At 44.2% G+C, this 24,882-nt stretch overlaps 1 protein-coding gene across 4 annotated transcripts in view; it reads left to right on the top strand.

Annotated features, from left to right (window-relative positions):
- The window catches only part of LOC149358371 (structural maintenance of chromosomes flexible hinge domain-containing protein 1-like), an 87,741-nt gene extending 64,422 nt beyond the window's left edge, over positions 1 to 23,319 (top strand). For 2 of the 4 annotated variants that reach the window (XM_089570430.1, XM_089570428.1), the window contains exons 35-50: positions 313 to 368; positions 496 to 580; positions 3,463 to 3,594; positions 3,813 to 3,965; positions 4,500 to 4,623; positions 7,087 to 7,206; positions 9,774 to 9,859; positions 9,942 to 10,061; positions 14,073 to 14,174; positions 16,259 to 16,338; positions 16,725 to 16,828; positions 16,949 to 17,019; positions 17,434 to 17,605; positions 18,830 to 19,105; positions 19,255 to 19,275; positions 21,499 to 23,319. In XM_089570430.1, coding sequence (XP_089426556.1) covers positions 313 to 368; positions 496 to 580; positions 3,463 to 3,594; positions 3,813 to 3,965; positions 4,500 to 4,623; positions 7,087 to 7,206; positions 9,774 to 9,859; positions 9,942 to 10,061; positions 14,073 to 14,174; positions 16,259 to 16,338; positions 16,725 to 16,828; positions 16,949 to 17,019; positions 17,434 to 17,605; positions 18,830 to 19,105; positions 19,255 to 19,275; positions 21,499 to 21,611 — 1,815 coding nt within the window. In that variant the 3' untranslated portion in view covers positions 21,612 to 23,319. The remainder of the gene's footprint in view (positions 1 to 312; positions 369 to 495; positions 581 to 3,462; positions 3,595 to 3,812; positions 3,966 to 4,499; positions 4,624 to 7,086; positions 7,207 to 9,773; positions 9,860 to 9,941; positions 10,062 to 14,072; positions 14,175 to 16,258; positions 16,339 to 16,724; positions 16,829 to 16,948; positions 17,020 to 17,433; positions 17,606 to 18,829; positions 19,106 to 19,254; positions 19,276 to 21,498) is intronic. The other 2 variants (XM_089570431.1, XM_089570429.1) reach the window with 1 other exon arrangement.
- The last annotated feature ends 1,563 nt before the right edge of the window (positions 23,320 to 24,882 follow it).

Raw genomic sequence — 24,882 nt, 5'->3', positions numbered from 1 at the left:
TATCTTAACCAACAGTTACATTTCTCAAAATTGGGTGGTTCGGACCATATGTTTGTCTGGATAATACATTTTTTTGGGACATTTTTCTAAATCAAAATATCAGTGAGACAATGTATTGTAGTTAGCATTCATGTTTCAAAAGTGCTGTTTATAAATTCATGGTCAGTAAAACCGGTCATCCCAAATGGTAAAAAAAAAAGAAAAATGCTAGCATGCTAGCATGCCGCATGCTAGCCATCGTAATACATTTAAGGAGTAAATGGTCTTTTCTGATTACTCCCCTGTTTGCTCTTTCTGTTTTGCTTGAACCAGGTGTTTACAGCAGCTCCAGTTGAGGCCACCTCTCCCAATGGCTATTATCACTTCAGGTATGTCAGTCTTCAGCAAAGGCATGCTCTACCACTAAAGACTAGCTATCACGTGGTGCAGTCTCTTGACTCTTGTGGCCTGTTTTTTTTTTTTCTGTGTGTTTATGTGTGTGTGCGTGTGTTTCAGGAAAGTGAGGGTACCTGAGAAGTCCGGAGAGTACAACATGCAGTTCCATTTCAACAATGGCAAGCATACCATCAGTAGCGCCATTGTAAGTCACCTTTGTTGTCGTACTGTTCTGTAAAATAGGAATCTTGTTGTACAAACAGGTGCTGTATTGGGCTCGAAGTCATGGCACCGTGTTTAATGGCTTGCGAACCATGAAATTCACTGGAGAGCTCCATTGGCTTATAATTTGTGTTGCAGCAGCATGGGATTGCTCTGCTAAGTGTTAAAATTTATGCGATCTTTGCATATAGCAGCAAGAACTGTATATATGTGACGTCCCTCAAAACACACATGAAAGTTTGGCCATGAGCAACGGAAAGTTGGTCAATCAGTCAACCACTCCCATACAAACAGCTCCATGCCTTGTGTCTCATGCAGCCTTTGTTGTCATTAGAGGGGGCACAGTCGTAAGACGCCACCACATGCTTTTAAGCGCCTCTCGGACGCACTGTGTGTCTGTGTAGGGGGTTATAAGTAGGGTTGTGCGAATATTCAAATGCTTTGAATATTGAAGCGAATAGTGCGGTATTTGATTTGCGCTTTGAGATGAATAGCAATATTCGAAACCGCGAATATTTTCGAACTATTTCAAAGTTGAGAATACAGTGAAAGAAGCTGCTGGATGCAGCAGTCAATAGTTTTATGTACGCTCTGAAAGTTCCGCAAGATTGCGCTGGTATGGATTTCGGCGTGTGTCGTGCAAACACCGCGGCGGCTGCATCTACAAACTCTGCCCTCAATGGCTCCATGGTTTGGCACGTCGCCGATGAGCACACATGATGGGACAAACCCCAGATGGCCCAGCTGCAAAAGCAAGCATGCCACGGTGGGAATTACGCTGTGCGGCCTGGAAGACGGAGATGATGAATAAGATAAGAATGGGGAACTATCAGCATGCCCGGGCCAAGCGTGCCGTCGGCTTTGGCTTTTGTATTTGCGGTGTCGCTGGAATCCAAACTTCGAAGTCGTCGATGCCTTACTGTCTGTGCCCTTCGGCTGTTGAAATTCGATGAGAGGTGAAGCGCCGCTTATTTTAGGCACCATGATGAAAAAGCCGGCACCGCAAAGTGTTTTGATCAGTCTTCGCTTCAAAGAGCGGCGCCATTTTCTTGTGCTAATGATCCTGGCATATAGGTACGCCTCTCTCACGCTTCTTTGCTACCTTTCCATGTGTGAGACAAAAGTACTCACCTCAGAAAGAGTTCCATTTAAACCTGCAGGATAGGTACACACCGCGCCTTTACGCAGTGCCACATCTGGCAGTGTAAGAGGGCATGCTCTCATCTCCTCGCGCCTCAGCCTGTAGCAAGCGCAATGCGCAATGTTACCCGGTTGGTGTATGCAAGGACCCGTCACAGAAATCGCAGGTACAGCGTCCCCTGATTGGTATATGACGGCGTGCTTGCCGCATCCGCTGTGTGCCTCTTCCGCCCTTCACCGGTATCTTTAGACTTTTACGTAGCAGACGACTTGGGCCACAGCCTCCTTTGGTAGTGGTACAAACGCGTGGTCATGCATTCGCAGTGCAGTTCATATGCCGCGCAAATGGGGTTGGAGAAATTGTGCCATCAAATGCTACATGTCCGAGAACTCTGTCAGCCACTTTTGATGCGTGGTAATCGCGTGGTGAGGGCTTGAGGCTATGATGCTTAGTGCACTTTGGCTTGCTGCTGTTTGAACATTATGTAACGCATTTTGAAACCAGTTTTTTTATTTTGTCTTTTTTTTTCATTAATCTGTTTTGGTGAATTCTGAAATCTCACCTTTTGGTGTATGCTATTGAGCTGTTTGTTTTTTTTTTTCTACTCCTACGCTACAAAATGCAAACTATTCGCTTCTTTTCGAAACTCTTGGAACATAATAGCTATTCGCTTTGAACTGAAAATTCACTATTCGCACATGCCTAGTTATAAGTAATTGTAAGGAAAGGCGCAGTAACACCTTTACAATTGGTGGACACCTGGACCCTACTGTGAAGGACAGGATTAAGGGGGGACACTGGTCTTTGAGACCAAAAAATGACCAAAAAAACGATTTTCAAAAAATGACATTTGTGGAATTTACAACTATCATTTGCCAACTGCACCACTTTTTTCCTTTAAGAAGTCATCATTTTGACCATAATATTAAATTCAGATCATCGTGTGGGCTGAATTTATGCAGGCGCTGACAATTTAATAGCATGAAAATTTTGGACATCCGTCTGTCTTAGTATGTCGATATCTCAACATCTAGGACAGACAGAGATGTCATATTGTTTGCTAAGGGAAGCTGAAGGCACAGTGTGTGCAATAATCGAAGCAGATTTGTTCAATCACACTTCAAAAATTCATAATTTCGCAAAGTTTACCGATGCACTACATTCACACCTTGAACACTGATATTCCAAGTGCTGCAAAATTACTAATGAGGGTAAAACGCAAAAACTGCTTTGATTATTGCACTCTTTACTCACCATACTATGCAGCCGTGGATTAAAAATGATTTTTTATTGAGCAGTTTTTTTTGCACCGAGGTACTAATGAATGACTAATTAAAATTAATTATCTTGGGAAGCAACTAATTTATGAGAAAGATAATTGCATTGTTGAAATCAGTATAAAAAACTGAGCACGATAGTACAGTTTTATTAGGATTGGGCTAAAAGTAAGGAAAATAGGTCTAAGACACTGGCAGTGTCCCCCTTAAGGAAGGGGTGCAATTGGCAGAGATTAAGTATAAAAGAAAACAAAACGTTTGCGCTTGCTCTCCTCGAGTCTTGCAACTTACACAGTGTCGCGTAAGCACAATCATATGGTTTTATGTTCCTCTTCCAGCCTTGCTGTTGGTGTCCTTATTTTTTCACGAAGTCAACTTTGTTGCACATGTCCTATTTTTAGCCATCAAAGATGGCAACGGTGAAGTTTGCGTGCTTTGGGGTTCCAGATCTCACTCACGGTTGTGCCGGACAGCCCTGTGAAGCTGGCTCCCCAGCAAGATCCCATTATCCCGTCTGTATCAAACCAATCAAAGTCTTCCTGTCGGAACCTGCTCAAATACCTCAAGCTAGACCTTACGGTAAGTCCTTCTTTAGCGTAGCTGCTGTCAGACAGGGATCATTTTTGGCCTTGAATGGACCTGCAGCTTTTTCCTTAAAACATGACTGGATATCGCATTATGCTTGCATGCACAATATATGAAAGAGGTAGTTGAATGACAGGTACTGCCAATCCTCGTTTAGGCGTCCTTGCTTAAGTTTACTTTGTGTGGTCATCTGTTTTGTGCTTTTGCTGCAGGACCGATTTGGCAACAATACGGCCATGAACATTACTGGGGTGCTGACACTGCAAGTGGTGTCCCCAGACCCGGCCGTTAAGGAAGTTCCGTACTTTGAGGGTAATGTGAACCAGTACCAGGTGCCTATCAGCAAAGGCTGTGCAGTTGTGCAGGTAAGTGCTCATGCCACCGTTCCTTGTTGTTGGAGATGTGTAGCAGCTGTCATTTTGCTCCTGCATGGAATGTGCATTTGCTGGCGTATTCACTGGACATTTAAGTTAGAGCGCAAGGCAGCTGCAAGTTTCTTTAGTAAATCAAGAATTGAAAAATTTTGTTTGGAAAGTAGAACCCTTATACTTTGGCTTTGATTGCTTTTGATTCAAAGGCTGGCTTGAAACTCTCTCACATGGGCATTGGCCATTCGACATTCAATGGCTCTTCTTGGGACCATAACCTCTCCATGGCTGAAAAAGTGTGTTTTAAAAGAGAAACTGTTGTATGTATGAGGAAGCTCATACATACAGCTCATACATTTGTGAGGAAGCTTTCGCCGTAGCCCCACAACCATCTTCTGTCATGCCGGCGTATCTTTACCTCTTTGTGAGCTGAGGCAAAGTAGTGTCATGGAGCTTACTCAGTCTAGCTACTGTTGATAGTTTGGTTACACAAAACGCACCGTGACCGTTTGGTACGTGCATTGCCCGCAGAACCTGCAAATCCAGGAGAACACTGAAGGGGTGGATGGCTTTCAGTACATTCTTCGGTTCATGCCCAAGTTGAACAACAAGACGGTCCTCCCCAATTACGAAGTGCCGTTCCTCTTCTATAATGGTAAGTTTTCATTTTTAGGAGTGCTCTGTGTGGCCGCCACCATCTCTGTTTCAATCCCAGTCCCATAACTCGCTTTGCAATGGGAGACCCCTTTGGACAGTTGTCAGATCTGTTAGCTTACTCATCACGATGTGGCACCACCAATGGCAAGTGGTGGCTTTCGTCGTAGTGCGAGCTGCCAGAATTGCTGGCGGGTGCTCCTTCATAAAGCTCTGCCTTGTGAAGAAAAGAGCAGAAAAATTTTCCCCATTTCCCATAGTACGGCGCTAATCATAATGTGCTCTCACTCCCTCACTTCACTTGCAGAGCAGCCATGAAGACTAGTGAATGATGTGATGGGATTTTTTTACGCGGCCAGCGTTCTCTGCACATGGTGCATAACCTGTGACTGGCGATCGCAACATTCAAGATGTACGCACAGGCTGTGTGCCACCGCTCACTGCTCATGGTGCATATCACGTGACTGGCGATCACAGTGTTGATAATTGCTGATCTTCATTGTTGCCACTCATGACATGCACTTCTTTCCCATCAAGGTAGCCTATAAAGAAGGGTGCGTGATCTCAGTGTAACGAGAGAGCGACAGTGTCTGCTGCTGCTCATACGATGCCACCCATGGTGCGGGGGATCTGTCAGAGGCGCTTGTTTATTCCTACGTGTGTCCCCTCGCCCTGGCTTTTTCACCGTCGTTGCATAGGGATACGATACTCCATTCTTGCATTGTGCAGTGAGCATTGGGAGGAGAGTGGTGTACATACAGTGGAACCTCGATTATACGACGTTCAGGGGACCGCGCGAGACCGTCGTATAATCCTGGTGTCGTATAATCGAAAATCAAGCGTGATATTTTTTAACGTCTGAACTTCATCGTCATCTTTTTTTTTTTTTTTTTCGGAACACAAATGCAGCACATTTTTGCCGGCAGAGGGCTAGTCTTCAACAAACAAGATAAAATGGCCGTTGAGGCTGCCGTGAGCAGCGGGGCAGCGGCTCACGCGGTTTTCTTGATAGGTGGAAACATTAAGGCGCACCGGTTATCGACTGGTTAAAGTGTGCCTGCCGTATTTACTAGATTCTAAGCACCCCCTTTTTTTCACGATCACGATGCCCAAAGTGAGAGGGGGTGCTTAGATTCGAAAAATCTAAACTGACCCCACCCCCCACCGGGCCCCTCTTCGCGGTGAAATCTCGATGAAACGGGCGCGAGAAAAAACATTTTATTTAGGAAACATTCAAAAGAAAAATAGCTGCAGACAGTTCTGTGCCGCCATCTGTCTTGTAGCGTGGGAACGCAGCAACACAAAAAGCGCCGTGGACGCCGCTGTCCTCGCTTCGGCGAGCGGGGCCTCACCCGCTTATCTGTTTTTTCAGCAGCGTCCGCTCCCTCCGGCGGACGTGGTTGTTGCTGCGATGTGCGTCTTATCTTTTCTCTTTATCTTTCCTCTGATCTTTTAACTCTCCTCTATCTGCACTTGGCAGCGGTGGTGGCTCGGCTTGAGCCAGTAGGCAGGCCTGTGCAATTTCCTTTTCATCCTTCTCTCAGTCACAACAACAACAACGGGCCTCCTCGGGACTCCGACTGCACAGGCTCGACGAAAAAGAGAGCAAGTGCACTTGGCGGCCTCGGCAACCAACGCTCTCTTCCGCGCAAAAAAGAGGGAGCTTAGATTCACATGCAAAGTTTTTTTTTCAGAAATGTTTTTCAGAAAATAGGGGGGGTGCTTAGAATCGCGAAAATATGGTACATCCCGGCCTGCGTTTGCTGACGACCTTTTTTGACGGACGGTACGTCATACGAAGCGGGTTCCTTCTAAAATTTGCGTCGTATAACCGAGGTTTTTAATGCATTGTCTCTATGGGGGTTTTGCCGGGACCGCACAAATTCGTCGTAAAATGCGGGGTCGTCACCTGACCGGGGGACGTATATAATCGAGGTTCCATTGTAGTGGTGCGTTAGCACAGATTTGGTTTGCTGCATGGTTCATGGCACGTGCTGCGGCCACTTCGCATATTTTGGTTTTCGTGACCAGAGGTTTTGCAACCAGAACATGGGAAATGGTGGAGTTTGCGATTTTTGGAGGCACTTCTCAGGAAAGTAACTATTCTGAATTGCATGAACTTTTTTTTGGACTGTTCAATTATCCGGACCATTTTTCAGGCCCCACGGAGTCTGAAATATCGGTCATTGACTCTATAGGGGTCAGTGTGCCTGACTAGTTTTGGGTAAGAAGTAATGGGACTGTAAGGGAAGTAGTCACTTTGCTCCCCAACATGGGGAGGCAAAGATGCCACATCATTACAAGCGAAAATAGCACCTTATAAGTCGACAGTGAATACCTTTTGCTGCATAATTTAATACTGCAGTTCCAGTTGTTGTTGAGTGGCACTGTTTTGTGAAATGATCTGGTGTGGTGTACATGCCTGGCTTTATAGCAGGTTTAAAGTTCTGATCTTTCTTTTCAGATGCCTCAAAGCAGGAAGAAATGGCAAAGTTGACAAAGAAGAGGACTGAGCTACTGAAGCAACTTCAGACTTTTGAGGACCTTTTCCAGACTACTGAGAACATCTACATTGAACTTGAGGGCATGTAGATTTTTCGGGCTTTCCTTTTTTGATATAAGCATGGGACCTTTCGTGGCATGTCAGTTCTGCCACAGCCAATAGACAATGATACCAGTGTGTGAGACTTGTGCAGAGGGAAAATATGGGGAAAAAAGGAAGTTTTATATGGCAACAAAGGATATTGTTCCCTTCAGAGTGTCTTGGTTTTCTTCACGGGAAATTGATGGCATCAGACTTATGTTCGAGTAGCTGTGCTTTCTGGGAAGAAATTGATCTCCCCAGTGCCAAACTGTGCTCGTTTGGATGCAGGCCGCTGGCTTCGCAGCACTGCACAAATGGTATGCGGCTAGAGTTTGCGCCAAGGTTTGCACTTTTATCTCGCACTCTCCAACGGCGGCGTGTGGGTTGCAGTCCGACAGTCGGCACGCGTTCACGCCTCTGGCATCCGTCGCCCTGGAAGCAGCAGCGCAGGTGGTTTTAATCTTTCAGTAACAATCCTGCGCTCATGTCGGCTGTCGCGGAGGTGGTGAAAACGGCGATAGCTTTCGCTCTGACATACCGCTTTCCACGTGATGTGGCTGTGATGCGGGAAAGCTAACTGGTGCTCAGTTTTTTGCGGCCTTCGGAATATCCGCAAGTGCCTTCAAAACGTCGCCAAAACCTGTAAAAACGTCTCTCCGTTTCTTTAGTAAGGATCGCCAGATTTGCTCTCTCTTCAGTGACTAAATTGTGCTGCTGTTGCCCGTGTTTTTGACGAAATTTTATGTTGCGAATTTCGGCTATACAGTCGAACCCGGATATATCGAATTCGAAGGGGATTGGAAAATAGTTCGATATAGCGAAAATTCGATATACAGATATAGGCTAAAACTGCACTCCCGATCATAACAAATTGTGGCTTACCGTTTGGAACAGCCGCGAATCACATAGTATGGGCACGCAATGTGAAAGCGCTTTATTTCGCGGAAAAAAAATCACTAATTTTGGGCTGCTTTTTTCCCTGGGAAACGAAGTTCAAAACACTGGCCTCGATCTTCTCGAGACTGTCCAGGTGCGAGAGCACAGTGCCTTCCATTTCGCCGCGACAGCGCCGAATCAGGCTAACGCTGACGGCAGTTCAGTGGCTGCGCACGGACGCGTTTCTTCGACAACACAGTTGCCCTCGTCGTCGCTGGAGTCGGCGTCTTGAACGCCAGTTACCGCTTGAAGTTCGCTGTCAGCGTTAAAGTCCCACTTCGGACGGAACGGGGTCGAGAAAATTGGACAAGTCGCGAAACGCGTCGTCCAAGCACTCATCGTCATCTAAATCTTCCGGACATTCATCTCCAGCCACTTCAAGGCCTGCTGCACGTCGCGCGTTGAAACACAGGCACACACAAAAAAACAAAAAAAACACGCGAGGCGCAGATGGAGCGATAAGAGCGAAGCCTATGCGAGCGGCAGTCAACGAGGCTGCGAAGGAACGACGGAGGGAAAAGAAAGAGCGGGGAGAAAGATCGGCGCTCTGGGCTTCGTTTTTTATTTTTTTTTTTCTGAGCTCTCTCTTTTCCCCAGACCCACGAAGTGCCCACGAGCGACCGTTTTCTCTCTCTCTCTTTCCCCAAGAAGCGTGGCTTAGAACCGTCGGCGCGCGTCTCCATGCCGCGCTCTCTCTTCGCTGAGCTCCAATGACCTTGACGGAGCACATGCCGGCGGTACAGGAGGAGCGGGAAAGCTCGCGCCGGTGGGGCGCAAAAACGGGGAACAAAAAAAAAAGGGCCCTGCGCCTGCTGACTGACTGCGGAAATGTTCTCTGCTGAGGCGGCTGAGGACCGGACAGGAATGTCTTTGGGGAAAGCGCGCCTTCCAGGGGCGCGGCGCGGCGTTCGATATATCCAATGTCCGGCGAAAATGGAATTCGATATACAACGCAACTGTCCTATACTTTTACATAGTATTTTCAAGGGGGTAATCTGTGTGTTCGATATAGCCAATAATTCGAAATATGCGGGTTCGATATATCCGGGTTCGACTGTAGCAAACTATTTTACTAGTTTTTATTTGTTCGCTGTAACGGGGTTTCACTGTATCTAGACTTGACTAACTGTTCAGAAAGAAAATGCCTTCTCTTAAGGGAACATTTTTTTTTTAAATTCATCCATCTCGTAAGTATATGGCCAAGGTGGCTCAATACATGAAATGAAAATCATTTAGAAATTCAGCACCAGTCCTGTATATGAGTGCATTTTCTGCTGCTTTTGTGATGTAGCCCTCATTTGGCAAAAAATGACACTGTCTATGTGTCCGAAGTCTTCACCCACCTCCATCCTCGAAGAGTCTCCACTCACCAAAAGTCCGCATGCAGCGAAAAAAGTGATCGCGAAATCGGATTAAGAGATGCAATGATGAAGACGATCACTGTGAAAGCGAAATGTGAAACGAATACTGCTAGCAGAGTTTTGTGGTGTCACATTGTATGATTGGCCGCCAATTCATTTTTTTTTCTCGGTCTGTGCATTGCTGAGGCTCCCATTAGCATGAAACGAAACAGTTAGGCCAAGTGAATGCCTCATAAGCGGGGCTTTTCGAGCAAAATTCTTCTGTTGCAGCTGTTATTCGGGACGCCCAAACAGAAGAGTCCAAGTTCAGGGGCGAGTTGAGGAGACTAGGCTTCAACAGCAACTTCATCAAAGAGGTGGGTCTCGTGGGGAGCCGTGAAAGGTGAAGCATTGATCAGTTTATGCCTCCCTTCTTTCTTTCTTGCCTGCACACTTCAGGAGCAACATGTTGCCCCTGCGCTCAAGATCTGCGAGCAGCAGAAACAGGTGCTGGACAACAAGAACAGGCGTACCTACCAGCCTGTGCCCTACCCTGAGGAGCCTGGTGTGCTTGGGAAGGTACCTAAGTGGAACTCTTTTTCTTTTTTTTCTTTGTGCTGGTGCAAAAGGCTTGTTTGACATAATATATTTCATGATAGCTGACTGCTTGTCAGTGTCAATAAGATACTAGACTGGTGGAAGCAGCATCTCACCTTAATAGGATGCTGGGCCACCTCTATGTGAGTAAGGAAAGACAACTTGGAATTGTTAGGATGTCTTACGACCAGAGATGTGTGAATGTGGAGTTTTTGGTTACAAAGTGAATGCGAATAATAAAAAAATGATTGTGATTCGAATCGAAAAACTTCGAATAATTTAGAATCTGTAAAGTGATTCGAACTAAAGACGAATGGTTCTCATAAAACAAAACTGTGGAAAGAAACAAAGATATTGCAAAGAAATCTTGTTTTCAGCCATCATTGGCATAATGTACTAGCACTTATGTTTATCATGCATTCAATAAATTTGGAAGTTAACTTTATTTTATAATAAGGGAGTAATTACTCATTGGCATCCACCCGAGCGCAGCCATACGGCTACAAAGGAAAGCTGTACAGCTTTCTCAGAAACTTCGTAGTTAAAGAAAAATTCGTCCTGGTCTGGGGTTCGAACCCAGGACCACCGCTACACCGGAGCAGTCGTTCTACCAATTGAGCTAACCAGGACGGCAAGCTTATGGTAGGACGAGAGCGAATTGGTCAATAACTCGAAGTGAGAACTGTGTTGGTCGATTAACTTTATTTTGTAGACTAATGTACTGTGTACAGCTGTGGATAGCAGTTGCGTTGAATGAAAAAAAAAAAAGTCTAACATCGCAGTTTGACCTAATGCCTACATGATGAAGAAGCGTTCTGAACTCTAACTTGGAACAAGCATGTTGATGGGCTTTGCAACAAACTTAATAAGGTTTGCGGGATACTAAACAGACACCTCAACTTCTTGCCAACAACAGTTAAACGCTTAATTTATAACACACTATTTTTGTCGACACTTAACTACTGCCATTTAGTCTGGTCAACTACAACGAAAGAAAACATACAGAAACTTAAAATCTGCCAGAAACGTGCCTTGCGTGCTATTGCTAATGTCCCTTGTCATGCACACACTTCCGATTACTTCTTGCGCTATAAGCTTCTTCCCACGGAATGCATTTATCCTTACCGTCTATCTTGTACATATCGCTCATCCGTATCGGCGTGCAATCACAGCATCCTGAATTTGTTAAACCTTCGCCCCCGCACTTACATTTACAATACACGTCATAGTGACGCATGGGTGGTGCCTCACTGTCGTACAGAGTACGGTCGCCAGTCCATTTCGTATCATGCTGCTATTCTTCTAAATAGCCTTGCGCTCATCGATACCTTCCCGGAAAAATTGTCATTACGAGCGCTACATGCACATTTCCTTGCAGCCAACATCACATGATTCTCTTGTATGATTGCGTTTTGTGTTTTTCTTGGTGCCTTTTATTTTTTATTGGTGCTTTTTTGCTGTAAAATGTCTTAATTTCTGCTACTACTAAAGGTAACGTCTTTTCCAGAATTTTAAAAAAATTGAAAATTATTGAACTGAACGTGTTTTAATCTGAGTGTGTTTGAAATTTATTATGTTTAAAACCTGATGTGTTCTAGAATGTGTGTTTCTTAAAAAAAATTGAAAATTATTGAACTGAACGTGTTTTAATCTGAGTGTGTTTGAAATTTATTATGTTTAAAACCTGATGTGTTCTAGAATGTGTGTTTCGAATGTATTTAAAACTGCATGTGCTTTCATTTGGAGTGATTTTGTTCTGTAGGGTGCAAAATTTTAGGTCTGAGAGGAAGTGTGAAATTTAATTCTGTATGTGCACGAGCAATACTGCCGAACTGTACATAGAGGGGGCCGGGCTTTGTCAAGCCGCAGTCATGCGGCTTTTACCCGTCACCCCCTTTTCTCCTTGAGAGAGAAATAAAGACGATTTGATTTGATTTGATTTGAATGCTGTCGTAAAGCATTGTAATTGTAAGGTGGTCAGAAGGTATCTGCACATATCTTCTTTCTGGAGGAGCAACATCAGCAGTTGATTATCGAAAGGGCCAGGCGTAGAGTGCCGCTGGCAAAACGCAACAAGACAGCTCGCGAAACGGATACAAGAATAGCAACATGAGTGTAATGCGAGTGGGATCATTCTCTCCACGCTCCCTCCTGACGTGTGAAGACAAAAGTGCTGGTTTTGAACTGCTCCCCAAAATGCAGCTTTCACGACGACACATAGCCCGTTTTGCCCTTGCTTACTGGTTTTGCTGGACCGCAAGCCCCATGGTAGGTCCAAACGCTGTTGCAAGCCGAAGCCAAGAAAATGAAACCGTGTTGTTAGATGTCCCAGCGTGTGATCCACGCTGTACGCGATACGGTGGCGCACGTCTGAGGTTAAGTTAGGTGTTCACTAAGTCTTTCGCCACTAGTTTAGACGGACAGTAAATTTGTGATTTCTGAAGGTTTATGAAGTTCAAATAGTGAAAGTTTAGTGCGAGTATAATAGCAAATACTATTCACAAACTATTGGAAGTTTCGAATATTCGCGCATCCCTACTTAGTAGTCATGTCATCGAGGTAAAATATTTCCTAAACACACAGCAGCATAGTGAGCGGGGGAATCGCCATCACCTGGGTGATTGCTCTTTGACAGTAGAAATAACTTCAAAAAAGCATTGGGAAAAATGAAATGGAGCTTTTATTGTTCTTTGTTTGTCATACCTCCATTTCACTTGGGACCATGTAACTTTGATTTTCGCACTGGCTTACTGCCTGCTAGATGCATCAGCTTCCGTTGTCCTAGGAGTGGTTCAGAAGTTTTTAAACTGCCGAGAATCTTTTCATTCAATGCTGGTTCATGCCAAATGTAATTATTCATTGCAGTTTCTGCCTGTAGACTGGGTATGTAGCTGTTACTGGCAGTATATATTCCCCGATGCTGTGTTGTGTGCTGTTGAACGATTTGAACTGTTCTACCACTATTGATGAAATCATATCATGTCGCACTTCCCTTATATAGCATTGTGTAACGCTGGTGTACTGTATGGTATCACACTTTTGCTTGGATCTTTATGGCCTGCAGTATTGTATGAGCAAATAATTATTTAGTTGATTTTGTATGATGTGCATTCTTATGTGGACACTGATGAAGTCATTTATACACACTACTGCATGCCTCATAGCCCAAGGCTCTTTGGTATGTTAAACTCCATGAAACCATGAAGTCATTTATACTATTTTTTTTTTGTAATCATATGTGGACTTTTTTAAAATTTCTCTTGCGTCCACAGGTTTTCATGGCTTGCGATATCACATAACATTATTGCCAGGGAAAGTGTGTTGTAATTACGACTTTATTGAGTTCTTCTCTGCTTGCACCTAGCATCTCTGCTTCCCTTGTGAAATATTATACAGTAAAACCTCGTTACAAGGGACACTCAAGGGACCTGAGAAAGATGTCTCTTATAACCAAGGTCTCTTGTAACCAAAAATTCTAAAAACACTGAGGTGTTGGACTAGATAAGTTCATCCGGCTTGAATACATCGTCGGGGCTGTAACCGTGAAGTAGCTGAAGAGGAAGTTCACGATCTCTCGATGAGGACATGCAGTCTGTGATATGGCAATTTTGGTGCAGCGAGACAGTAATTGCAACTATGTGATGTGTGACATGAATCGAGGCAAGGGAATGAAAAGTGCAGAGCATACAAGTAAGTTGGTACAATGTCGGCCACGTTGCATGAGCGTATCTGGGTTGTGTCTCTTCTAAATAGTGAAGAATTTACTCTAGGGACCCAAAAAAGTTGTCCGTAGTAACCGAGTGTCTCTTGTAACCATGTCTCTTGTATGCAATGTTGTTAACATGGCAGATAATAGGAAAACCAACCAAACCACTTTCAAATGTCTCTTATAACCAAGTGTCTATTGTAACGAGATTTTACATGTGTCAGAAATGTTGACATGTTTAATACTGGAGTCTGTCCTTCTTACGGCGAAATGTACACCTTTGGCAGATCGGCCATCTTGCCTGGGTGGAAGAGGATGATGTTTCTGCTGTGTTGTCCTGGCACATGAGGGGCGACATTGACGTCGTGGTCACCGAAACTATGGACAAGGTGAGTAAGTGTGTCTCCAGCATGCAACCACTGAGTGCCTGAAGAGCCTGTCATGACTAAAACAATCAGCATCATCATGCCTTAGTTCAGCTTTTACTGTAGCTGGGGCATTGACTCCAGTAGTTGGTTTCTTCCACAAGCATTGTTGAGCATTGGCCCACAGGCAGTGGTACATGACACATGTCTGTGGAAATGTCTTTTGCTGCAGCATGGGGACATGTTGCACCTTCACACATTCCATTTCATGTCATAGAAAGATGCACTGCCCATGTGTTTGGGATTTTCTAGAGCTGTATTTTGGCATAACTGAAACTCTTGACATTGGTGCACGATGGCCATGGTGCTGAAATGTGTGTCGGGTTTACTTTGGTGCATATTTTTTCAAAAGAGCAATTTCTGCTAGCAAGCAGTGTTAGTTTAGGTATATTTGCAAGCTCATGTACTGCTCAAATTGTTGGGTTTTTCATTCACTAGAATACCTGTCACTTTGACAGGCAGGGGCATCAGTCCAGATTGCATATTGTTATAAGTTATTATGCTCTGCATATTAAACTGCAGTTGAGGAGAGTGAAATAGAGGAGAACGTGTGTCCTAGATTTTTGTTGTTATGGTGCTGTGCAAAAGTAGGTTTGCTTGTTCTTGAAGCATTGTAGCTCAGCTTTTGCGTCGTGAAATATTTAAGAAAATGGGGACTTCAATAAAGGATGGGGAAAAGAACACAAGACATTTGACTTCAGGACTTCAGTGCTGTGTATCCTTGTGGATATGTTGCTCACAAGAAGGACTACCACAGAAGGTTTGTCCACAAGTCTCCAGCATGTACTTTGGTGAGAAAAAGTGGTGTGTGCCAAGTACAGTTGTGCTTCTCACCGGTCTCGTGACACTTGTGGGCAAGGAGTGCCACAGATTGAAACGACAAAAAACTGATAAGCCTGATAAGCAGTCGCCTTCTTGCCTATCTCGACAGCAGTTGCTGCCAGAAAAATGTGACTGGTGAAGTCTGAGCAGAGTTTGCATGGATGCACACCACTTCTGCTTTTGACAGTACCTCGTAGAACTCCTCTTTTATGTTCCCGGGTGCTACGTTTTCAAAAAAAAAAAAAAAAGAGGCATGGAAGCATTTGAAAATGGTGTTCGCTCCCATCGTTAGCAGGCTAATGATGGCCAGTGGTGCGTCACAGCAGTGGTGTCATCTTCATTTTAAGGGGGGACACTGGTCTTGAAAAGAAAATTTTATTAATTTAGTCATAGTTATGAAATTTTCAGGGCACATATATTTTTGTGCGCCGATTCTAAATATGTCATTTAATTTCATGTAAAACAATTCCTTGAGCACTTATGCACTTTTTATGCAAGTATTTTGCGGAGAGTTTTGAAGAAAATTTGCTGCAGGAAACTTGCTGAAATGTATGCCATTGGGTTCTCTCGACACCAAGGAATACAATAAGGGTAAAATTATCATCCTGGCTCTCATATAACTTGAGTAATAGGGTACTGAAGCTGCCACTTCATAAGCAGGAATTCACACTTTCCTTCTCATTTCTGAAGCGACAACTTCAAAACTCTATAACTTAAGTTCTATGATAGGCAGGAAGACAATTTCACCCTTATTGTATTCCTTGGTGTCAAGAGAACCCAATCGCATGCATTTCAGCCAGTTTCCTGCAGCAAATTTTCTCCAAAACTCTCCGCAAAATACTAGCATAAAAAGTGCATAAGTGCTCAAGGAATTGTTTTACATGAAATTAAATGACATATTTAGAATCGGCACACAAAAATACATATTCCCTGAAGATTTTGTAACTGTGACTTCATTAATAAAAATTTTTTTTTCAAGACCAGTGTCCCCCCTTAAGCGTCGGTTGTCCGTTGTTAATCTTGAGCGTTGCTAGAGTAAAGCCACTGTGGGCTGCTGAGATCTACAACATGGAAAATACGTGACATTGCTGCTGCTGGCGTTGATCCGAGAGGACGCACTTTTAGCGCTTTTATTCTTTCTTTTATGAAAACTGTTTCTTGCTCTTGGCTAACTGGAACAGTAATTTCTTGAGACCTGGTGCTTGATTGCTCCTGTTGTTTTTCAGGCCAAGGATATCTACCGAAAAACTAATGGGAAGCAGCAAGTTATTGCTCTGGACTCTATCTACAAGAGGAATACCTCAAAGTAAGTTGTGTTCATAATGTTCATGAGAGTGTTGTCTTAGGATGAAACCTGTACTGAGTGGTGGAATATGTTTTGTCTGATGGAACTACTTGTGAAGGATACGAGTGTCATTTTTAGCGCAGGACATCAGTTAACCCGTTTTGGTTTGAAAAGCTCACATGCATCAAGCTGATGTAAAACTTTGTGGTAGAGTTCTGAAGCTTTTTATTGGTTTATATTTGATGTGTTACACTGCTGTTTGATGTTCACGAAATGTCGCCTTTTAGTTTGTAATTGCATTGTTCCGGCTACTTCAGTTTGAAGGAAATAAACATTTTGATTATGGCAGTTCTTGGAAACTTTGGCCATGGGCTAACTTTCAAGAAGCATTACCATTGTGTTTTCAGGGCATTGCCTCATCTGAGGAACAAGTCATTCAACCCAACAGGAAACCCCAAGTTTGCCCTGGACTACTTCATATTCCGGAAGGACGCAGAAACCTGTCGGACAGGTGGGTATTGTAGCGGGCGATTTACGTCTGGCTTTATTTGTGCTTGTCACTAGCCATGAAAACCCTGATGAATTTGTAGTGGTGACATTTTGGTTTGTTTGTCTCTTGCTTTACTCCCAGTTTTTGCGAACTTCATTGGGGACACCATTGTTTTGGACACATTTGATGATGCCACCAAATACAGGACAGAGGTAAGGGATGCTCTGCTTGCTTGTCAGTGCAGAAAAGCCTTGTCAATTTGACCGCCATTAACTCGGAAATCCGGATCATTTGAGCCTGCTGGCTTGGTTCCATTCTTACAGTGTGCTGGGACTGTGGGCTCGTCACTTGTTCGCTGCTTGTACTTTGAGGAGAATTTGAAAAAAATTAAATCATTGCAATAATATGACTGTTGCATGCCTTCTTGGTGAGTTAGGCTGGGATTTTTTTTTTTTGCTGACAAAGATTCAAAAAAGGGGTGTACATCAATCTTCTGTAGATATATGACTTTGTGCCCGGCTAGGTGTTGCTGTAAACATTTCCTTGTGTGGGAAATCGGGTTGAGCGGAAGGTCTTGTGCTGACTGCTGCATTACATGGGCTGTGCCTCCTGCACGCGAAATGCAGGTGACCAAGTTTTGCGCGTGCCCCACGCTCCTGGCCAAGACGGGTGAGCGCATAGCCTCCACGGGTAAGTTTGGTGGCCACCAGAACAGGGCACCCACCTTGGCCCAGCTGCAGGGCAATGTCTTTGGCGAGCCACCTGTGAAGGACCTGGACCGCGTGCAGGAACAAATCCGTGAGTGGCCAGACGAGGCTGCCAAAAAAAAAGCAGCCATGTGGCGTGTCCCTTGTTGTTTTCTTGTTGCGTTTCACACTCTTTTCTGTGGAGCCATGCGTTGTTCTAAACAGTAGCAGATAATGGCAGCTCACTGATGCCTCTCAGCAGGGAAAACTGACCACGGTGGCTCAGCGGTTAGAATGTTTGGTTACTGAGCTGAAGGACCCAGGTTCAGTGCCGGCCGCTTTTTGATGGAGGCGAAATGTAAAAGCCACCTGCTCCTAGGCAGTGTCAGTGCGCCTTGTTAGAGAACCGCACACGGTCTAAAGTAATGCATAGCCCTCCACCACGGCATCCCTCATGCCGATGTGTTGTTTCAGGACGGTAAACCCCGCAATTTACAGTTTGAATTATGTAGCCAGTGCATAAGCTGCCACTACTTGTGTATGGGAATGGAACTTGGAGGTGGTGAGAAAGCTTACTGCAAGGCTGTCACAGCAAGTTTTGAGAAGAAAAATATAATGGGTGTGGCAGTTGGAGGTGGGAAGTGAGAGGCATGGTTTAGAAACAGAAGTTGGTTATCGATGCCCTAACTGAAGGTAAGATTGGAACCAGTGCATTATCGTTATGAGTTGGTTTGATATAAGAAAATAAAAAGAGAAGAAGGAACAGGCTAGTAACCGCCACCAGAATGGCTGGCCTGCTGCAGAAAGTTCAGACAAAATGACAAGAAACTTTTGCTCCCTGTAGAACAGCATTGATTAATTTGCACTTGAGGAAGCTGCACTTGTTTAACCTGGTTATAGAAATAAAAAAAAAAGGATAGGGAACATGCTGTTGTTGTCTGTAGTTCTGCCCTAGGCATCTGTCATGACACCTGCGAGTGCCTGAAGCATCATTGTGAGGAGCCGTAGTAGTGGTGTTGAACTTACTTTCGTCTAAATCAGGGCAGCTTGCCAGTGCCAAGAAGCCTGCCATCTTTTTGCAATTAGCAGCCGTCGTGGGAGAGCAATGCAATGGGAGGTTGAATTGATGTTCAAGCTTGAGGCTCGCAGCATTTCATTTGTTTGGGTGCAAATAATGGCAGGCACAATTGCAGTCTTCCTTGCTTTGATTACAGTTTGCAACGTTGCAGTTGTCTCTTTGAATTCGCGGTTGTGTTTTGCATACGTTTCTGTTTTTTTTTTATTATTATTATTATTGCTGTTGTGCTTCAGGTGCATGCTTGTTCTCAACTTCCAGAGTTGCTGAAGAAACTGAGTGCAACCATGAAAAAGCAGCGAGATGCACGGACAGAGCTCGACAAGCAGAAGCAGAAGGACACTACGTTTGTGATGAAGAAGAAGGACTACGAGCAGCTCAAGAAGGAACTGGCGAAGGTCGATGAGGGCATTGCACGGCTGCAGAACACAGGCAACGAGGACGAGCGGCTACCGTTCCCTCCTGTGCAGGACCTGGTGAGGAACTCGCCCAGGCGTCAGTCACTGCCAGTCATGCAGGCCAGCAGGTACCCTCCAGGTGGGTGCTTCGAATTTTGCCATGACCTCCCTTTATTTGTGTTATATACAGTAGAACCTCGTTGATATGTTCCCTGTCTAAACGACTTCCCAGTTCGCATAACTAAAAGCATGAGCAGCTTGTTTTCAACATTGTGTTTTTACTTTCAGTGCTGCCCACCTGCCTGCACAGTAAGCAAACGCAGCACACCCGTGCATCATTGTGTTTGGCGTGTGTTTGGAATGGGAACTCCTGTAGCTGTATTGCAGGCACAGGATTTTTGATCATGCATGTTTTTCTATACTTTTCCTTTGTTACAAAAGCATTTGTTTGCCTCCGTTTATTCAACTACATGTGCATGCAGTGCCACCTGTCGTTTAGCAGGCCAACTTGCCGATCGGGATCAGGTGGGAACGGGTAGCAACTAGGGGTGTGCGAATATCAAATTCTTCGAATACAAATCGAATACAAATACTTGGCTTCGAATATCGAATCGAATATCGAATAATCAAGGACAGACGCATTTAACCACTAGAAAACATTTATTTGAGCACCCAAGAACATCACAGTTCAACTATCAATGATTAAATGAACACAAAAGGTGTGTGTGGCTGCACGAAGAGTATCAGACTCGAACGTTATTCTTAAAAGAGTGGAAATATCAGAGAAGATGGCTGGTACACAGCATTGATTAAGGCTAGCTTGCCATCAGCACCAACGCGCGTTGCTGGGATGAACATAGAAGGTTGTCGTGAAGGAAAACCCTCTGCTCCACATGGTCAGGCAGAAGCAGTCCCTTCTAACTCAAATGAATCCTCCAGCCACAGAAAATGCCCTCTCACTTGACACTGAACTCGCACGTATTGTGAGGCACTTGCACAGCTCTGAATATACCAGCTTCGCAGGTATAGCCACAAAGCAGCTCACCAGCGCAGTCAGCTACGGCATGGGCCTTGGAGTATCTTGGAGGAAGGAATGCGCATTGCTCTGGGCGCTAACGTTACTAGTAACGTTGCTGGGCGCCGCCTTGTTGTTATGTCTCTGTCGATAGGGCTTGCGGATCGAAATGAACGCCGGTGCTCACAATAAATATTCGGCTAGATACGAATATTCGCGTCGGGTCGAATATTCAAAAGAACACGAATACTTGGATTTCGAATCGAATACGAATACCAAAAATATAATATTCGAATTATATTAGAAAATTTAATTGGGATCGGAAGGGCCTTTGTGACATGGGCTAATGTGTTCCTGGATAGTGGGATTTCCTGATAAGTGCATTCATAAGTGCACCTAATTTGATTGAAATCGAGTGACGAATAGGTGCGTTGAGGGCATGCGGCGTCAGCAGTTGTTCGGCAGGTGGCAGGGCAGCTGCTCTGCGCTGCGTCAGTGCAATGGGCTGAAGCATCAGAGAACAGCGCCTGTGTGCTAACGTGTGGTCTGAGCCATGGGTTCTGCTAACCTTAGGGGGCCAAGGACTCATGAAGCAGAGCATCAGCACAGCAGCAGTAAACTGCCATCTGAAAACAGTGATTTTGATAATGAATAGATCCCGGTTATACTGAATTAATATGAATTATATGCAGTGAAAGTGGCAATGTCCTTGTGCTTATTCATGGGTCACATTTTTCTAAAACATTGGTTTTGGTTCATGTGTTTTCCCGCATAATGATTTTTTCTAAGCATTCTTTTAGAAAATGTGTCATAGAGGTTCTACTGTGTACTGGTGACAACCCAGGCAGTGACAACCCGGGGTTGCACTTTGTTTTGCACCAAGGAGCACTTTTTCGCAACACCAAGAAACGCTTTGCCTGCCTACTGCACAAAGCACACCAGCCCTCTGGCAGCGACTGTTCAATTTGCGATAGATTTGTCTTTTGCAGTGCCATAGTTCTGCATTTTTCTTGGCCACCTGCCAACGACTTTTTTTTTTTTGTCCTGCCAACTCATTATTGTATAGTTTGAAAGTATACACTCAAGACACGAGCACTAGAAAGTGGCAGAAAATTTTGCCTGGAATGGGCATAATGTTCCGCTGCTGCAGAAAGGAAAGAGGGGAGTATAGAGAACAGGGAGGTAGAGGTTAGAAGGGAAATAATAATAAAAAAAAGAAATGGCGATGTGCTGCATACTCTGTACGTCAGCACTTTCAGCATGAAAAACGCAACTGAGTGTGGTGCACACACCCTACACCCAAAGGTGGCAAAAATGTAAAATTAATCAAAATATGAATAAGGTGGAGCATCCAAACAGTATGGAAAGCGACATGCAAAACAGATCGAACAAATCGGGGTGCATTCAATATCTGAAATGTGTCAAAATGCAATAGACATGAAAAGTACCAATTTCTGTGTTGAAAGTTGCAGATCGTGGCTTGTTGTTCTGAGGAATGTTTGCTCCTTCCTTTGCAGCGTCACCGAAAACACCGAATGATAGTAGTGTCAATGGTGTTTCTCGAAGAGGTCGCATTCCTCCCCCTCCTGCTACAGCACCAGTGGAGAGGAAACGCCGGAGAGTCACGTGATCCAGCGTCGACCCCCTTCCCATCATTCCATACATCGCAGCTGAGCGGCTGTTTCACATAGCTCACTCCTGTCGGGCATCATTCAAAATGCATAATGAGGAAAATACTTTCCTCTCTTCCTTCTTTTTTTTTTTTTTTTTTCCAACCTTGCCTTGCATTTTGTTGTTGCTTCTTGTGCGATGCATGGAAGAGACTCGCTTCTGTGTACTGTGACTGTGGTATCGTTATTGTTCCTCACCATCGCATCCTGCCAACGTAGCCAGCGAACATGTTGGTTTGCTTCGTGTTTGTTTATAATGCAAGATTTAGTTGTTTGTAAACTGCAGGTAAGAATGGAAATATTGAAGAGAAGAAAATGTAGTATGTGTACATAAAAGAGAGAAGCGAAATGCATGTAATGCTATGAATTGTTCGTTATGGTGAGCAAAGGCCTTAATTGCATGTTACTTTGGGTCTTTGTGCATCCACCCGAGGCCCAGATTTAGTGGTACATACATCCACCAGAGAAGCGGCCCATGGCTGGTACAAGTCACCGTATGTTGTCAGCTGCATACTGTCATAATTCCTGCGCTACTGCTGTCATTTCCCCCTGCCCACTGTCGTCATTTTATGCTTCCTAAGCCTTACTTTTCTTCATCCGTCTTTTTTTTTTGTGTTGTTGTGCACGAGCTCACCCCCTTTGCCTCAAAAAATTGTGTCGCACATTTTCCACATGCGTCAGCTTATTCGGCATGTAGACAACAATGTGTGGTTACATGTCACCATCAACATTATCACAGAGGAAATCTTCATGTTTTCCTAATAAATTTCATAACTTGACCGTGGCACATCCTGAGTGCTGTTAATTTTTTTTTTCTAAAAACTACCTGTACCCTGATGCTTTCTTCTCCCAAATGAGAACATTATTGCCTGCACATTTTACACAATGTAATGCACGGCTGTGTTTTTGAAACCCAAACTTGTAACTTTTATGCGCTGGCAAAATGCAAACTTTTTTAGGTATGAAGTAGATGGGAAAAAGATGAACTTCTTTGCATAGTATATAAAAGTTGCATGCAGTTTTTGAAAGCACGGATGCACTCCGGTTGTTATGAATAGAAACGACAAATATTACTTTGTGTGGACCACAAAGGTATAAATGTTCTCTTAATGCAGTTATCACTACATTGGTGTTGGTTTGAACTTTAGGTAATAGAGACATCATTTCACCTTAGTTTTGGGCGATCTGGAGTTGAAATGAAAGCAGATGGATGCCTTAGTTTCAGCATACAAAAATTAGTATGAGCTTATAATAAGGTGCTGAGCTGTGCTTTTCAACAAACTTTCTGTTAGAATAATTTCATGTATATAGAGTGACTTTTCTTTTTTCTTTTTGAGATCTGTGTGAACGAGGCTTTTATCCTGAGCTAGTTTTGGGACATTAAGGAATTCTGCCTTCGTGTAGTGCTTTGTTCCTGAATATATGAGCTGGTCCCCGCCCCGTAGTGCTGTCAGAAGCTGCCCGTCTCTGTTGATCAGTGCATGCCTTGTTATATGACACTTTGTATCATACCATATTCTGTTCTACCTGGTAGACTTTTGCTTCACCATTGCTAGTTCATGTTAAAGCTGTTCAGCTCCCACACCGTACCTAAATTTTATGATTGCAAAGCTGTAGGCACCTTGTCATTTTCCTTTTCTGACAATAAAGAGTTAACTTCACACCTTATGCACTTAGCCCTAGATGTTCATGTTGGTTATGGGGCCTGAGTGCAGACAAATGTGACTGTCTCTGCAGCCAGTTGGCAACAAAGCAGTCTTAATTTTGAACACTTGTGGATATGCTTGAAGCCTTTGACCTTTGTAGGTTTCATGATCCACTGCACTTGAAGGGACAGAACACTGGATTTTAAGGAGCCAGTTTTTTTCAGCACAATGGAGAGCTTGCTGTGTAAGGTGCTATGCTCCACAATGGTTTTTTAGTGGAAACACTGTAGGAAATTTTTGCCAAGAATTTTTATATCGGTGCAAGCATTCAGTTTTATGTATCCCAATGCTGGAAATAACGGTCAGCAAGCGCAATGGTGATGGCACGTCGGCAAAAGTTTGGTACTAAAAACTAATACTATAACTCTCACCCGCCAGACTGCAATGAGATATCTTTAATATATAGAGTAGCATCCATTTCAGTTTACACGCCCAGAACTGTTACAGCACATTGAATTACTCTTCACTGACGAAGTTTTAGTAGACCGTGGTTGCTGCTTCAACCAAGAAATTAAACTGTGGCGCCATCTATCTACAAAAACTAAAAGCACATGGTTGACGATGCAAAGGGAGCGTTACTTTTCATCGAAGGGCGCACTAGAGAGAGTGTAAACTATAATAAAACGTGACGAACACTCCTGAAAGAAAAAAACACTGTGGACTTAAAACAAATAAGTGATATTTTACCGAGCTGTCACATCATCGGCTACAGTGATAATGACAGGTTTGACCGCAAGCTGGTGTTTTATGTGATTTTCAATGCTAAATTAAAATTATAAATCTTTTTTTCTTTGACATTGCAGGGCTCAGTTCTTACAATTTGAGGCACGCTCTTTTCATTTCCACCTTAATCTCGTGACACTTTTTGGTCGGTGGACGGCCCCTTAACTAACTGGCTAACCATTGTGAATTCCAGACAGCGTTCACTATTTGTAGCATCTCTCACTTGTATCATCACTTGCTCTTTCCTTGTGGAACCAGCACGCGCGGTAATACTACTAAGCCTTGTATATAAGCAATCTATTGAAGGTGACGCGGTCGTCTTTCGCGTGTTACAAAATGAGGTTCAGCACCACGCTGCACGTCATAGTGTCGGCCCACGGCGCTGTCAATGAGCTTGTTTAGTCTATGGGGTTTTAACGTTCCAAAGCTACTCGGGCTATAAAGGACGCTGTAGTAGAGGGCTCCGGAAATTTCGTCCACCTGAGGTTCTTCCACGTGCCCTGACATCACACAGCATGCGGGCCTCTAGCATTCCGCCTCCACCAAAATGAAACCGCTGGGGCCGAGATCGAACCCCCGCCTTTACGGTCAGCAGCCGAGGCTTCCGAGCACCGTAGCCACTGAGTGTCCATGAACGCATCTTCGAAGAATGTGATCGAATGCTAGTGCTGCAATCAGTTTTGATCACTCTATCATGAGAGCGGCGCTTGGAAATGCATCTTTGTAAGATATGGAACGGGCAAAGCTGCTGCACGCGTGCATTCTCTTGCAGTGGGCTCATGGCACATGCTTTCATTGTGCA

This window comes from Amblyomma mixtum, chromosome 2 (assembly GCF_055824585.1).
Source record: "Amblyomma mixtum isolate Tamu chromosome 2, ASM5582458v1, whole genome shotgun sequence".
Lineage (NCBI taxonomy): Eukaryota > Metazoa > Arthropoda > Arachnida > Ixodida > Ixodidae > Amblyomma > Amblyomma mixtum.
Note: the sequence above shows the minus strand (reverse complement) of the source record. Positions and strands in the feature narration are given on the sequence as shown.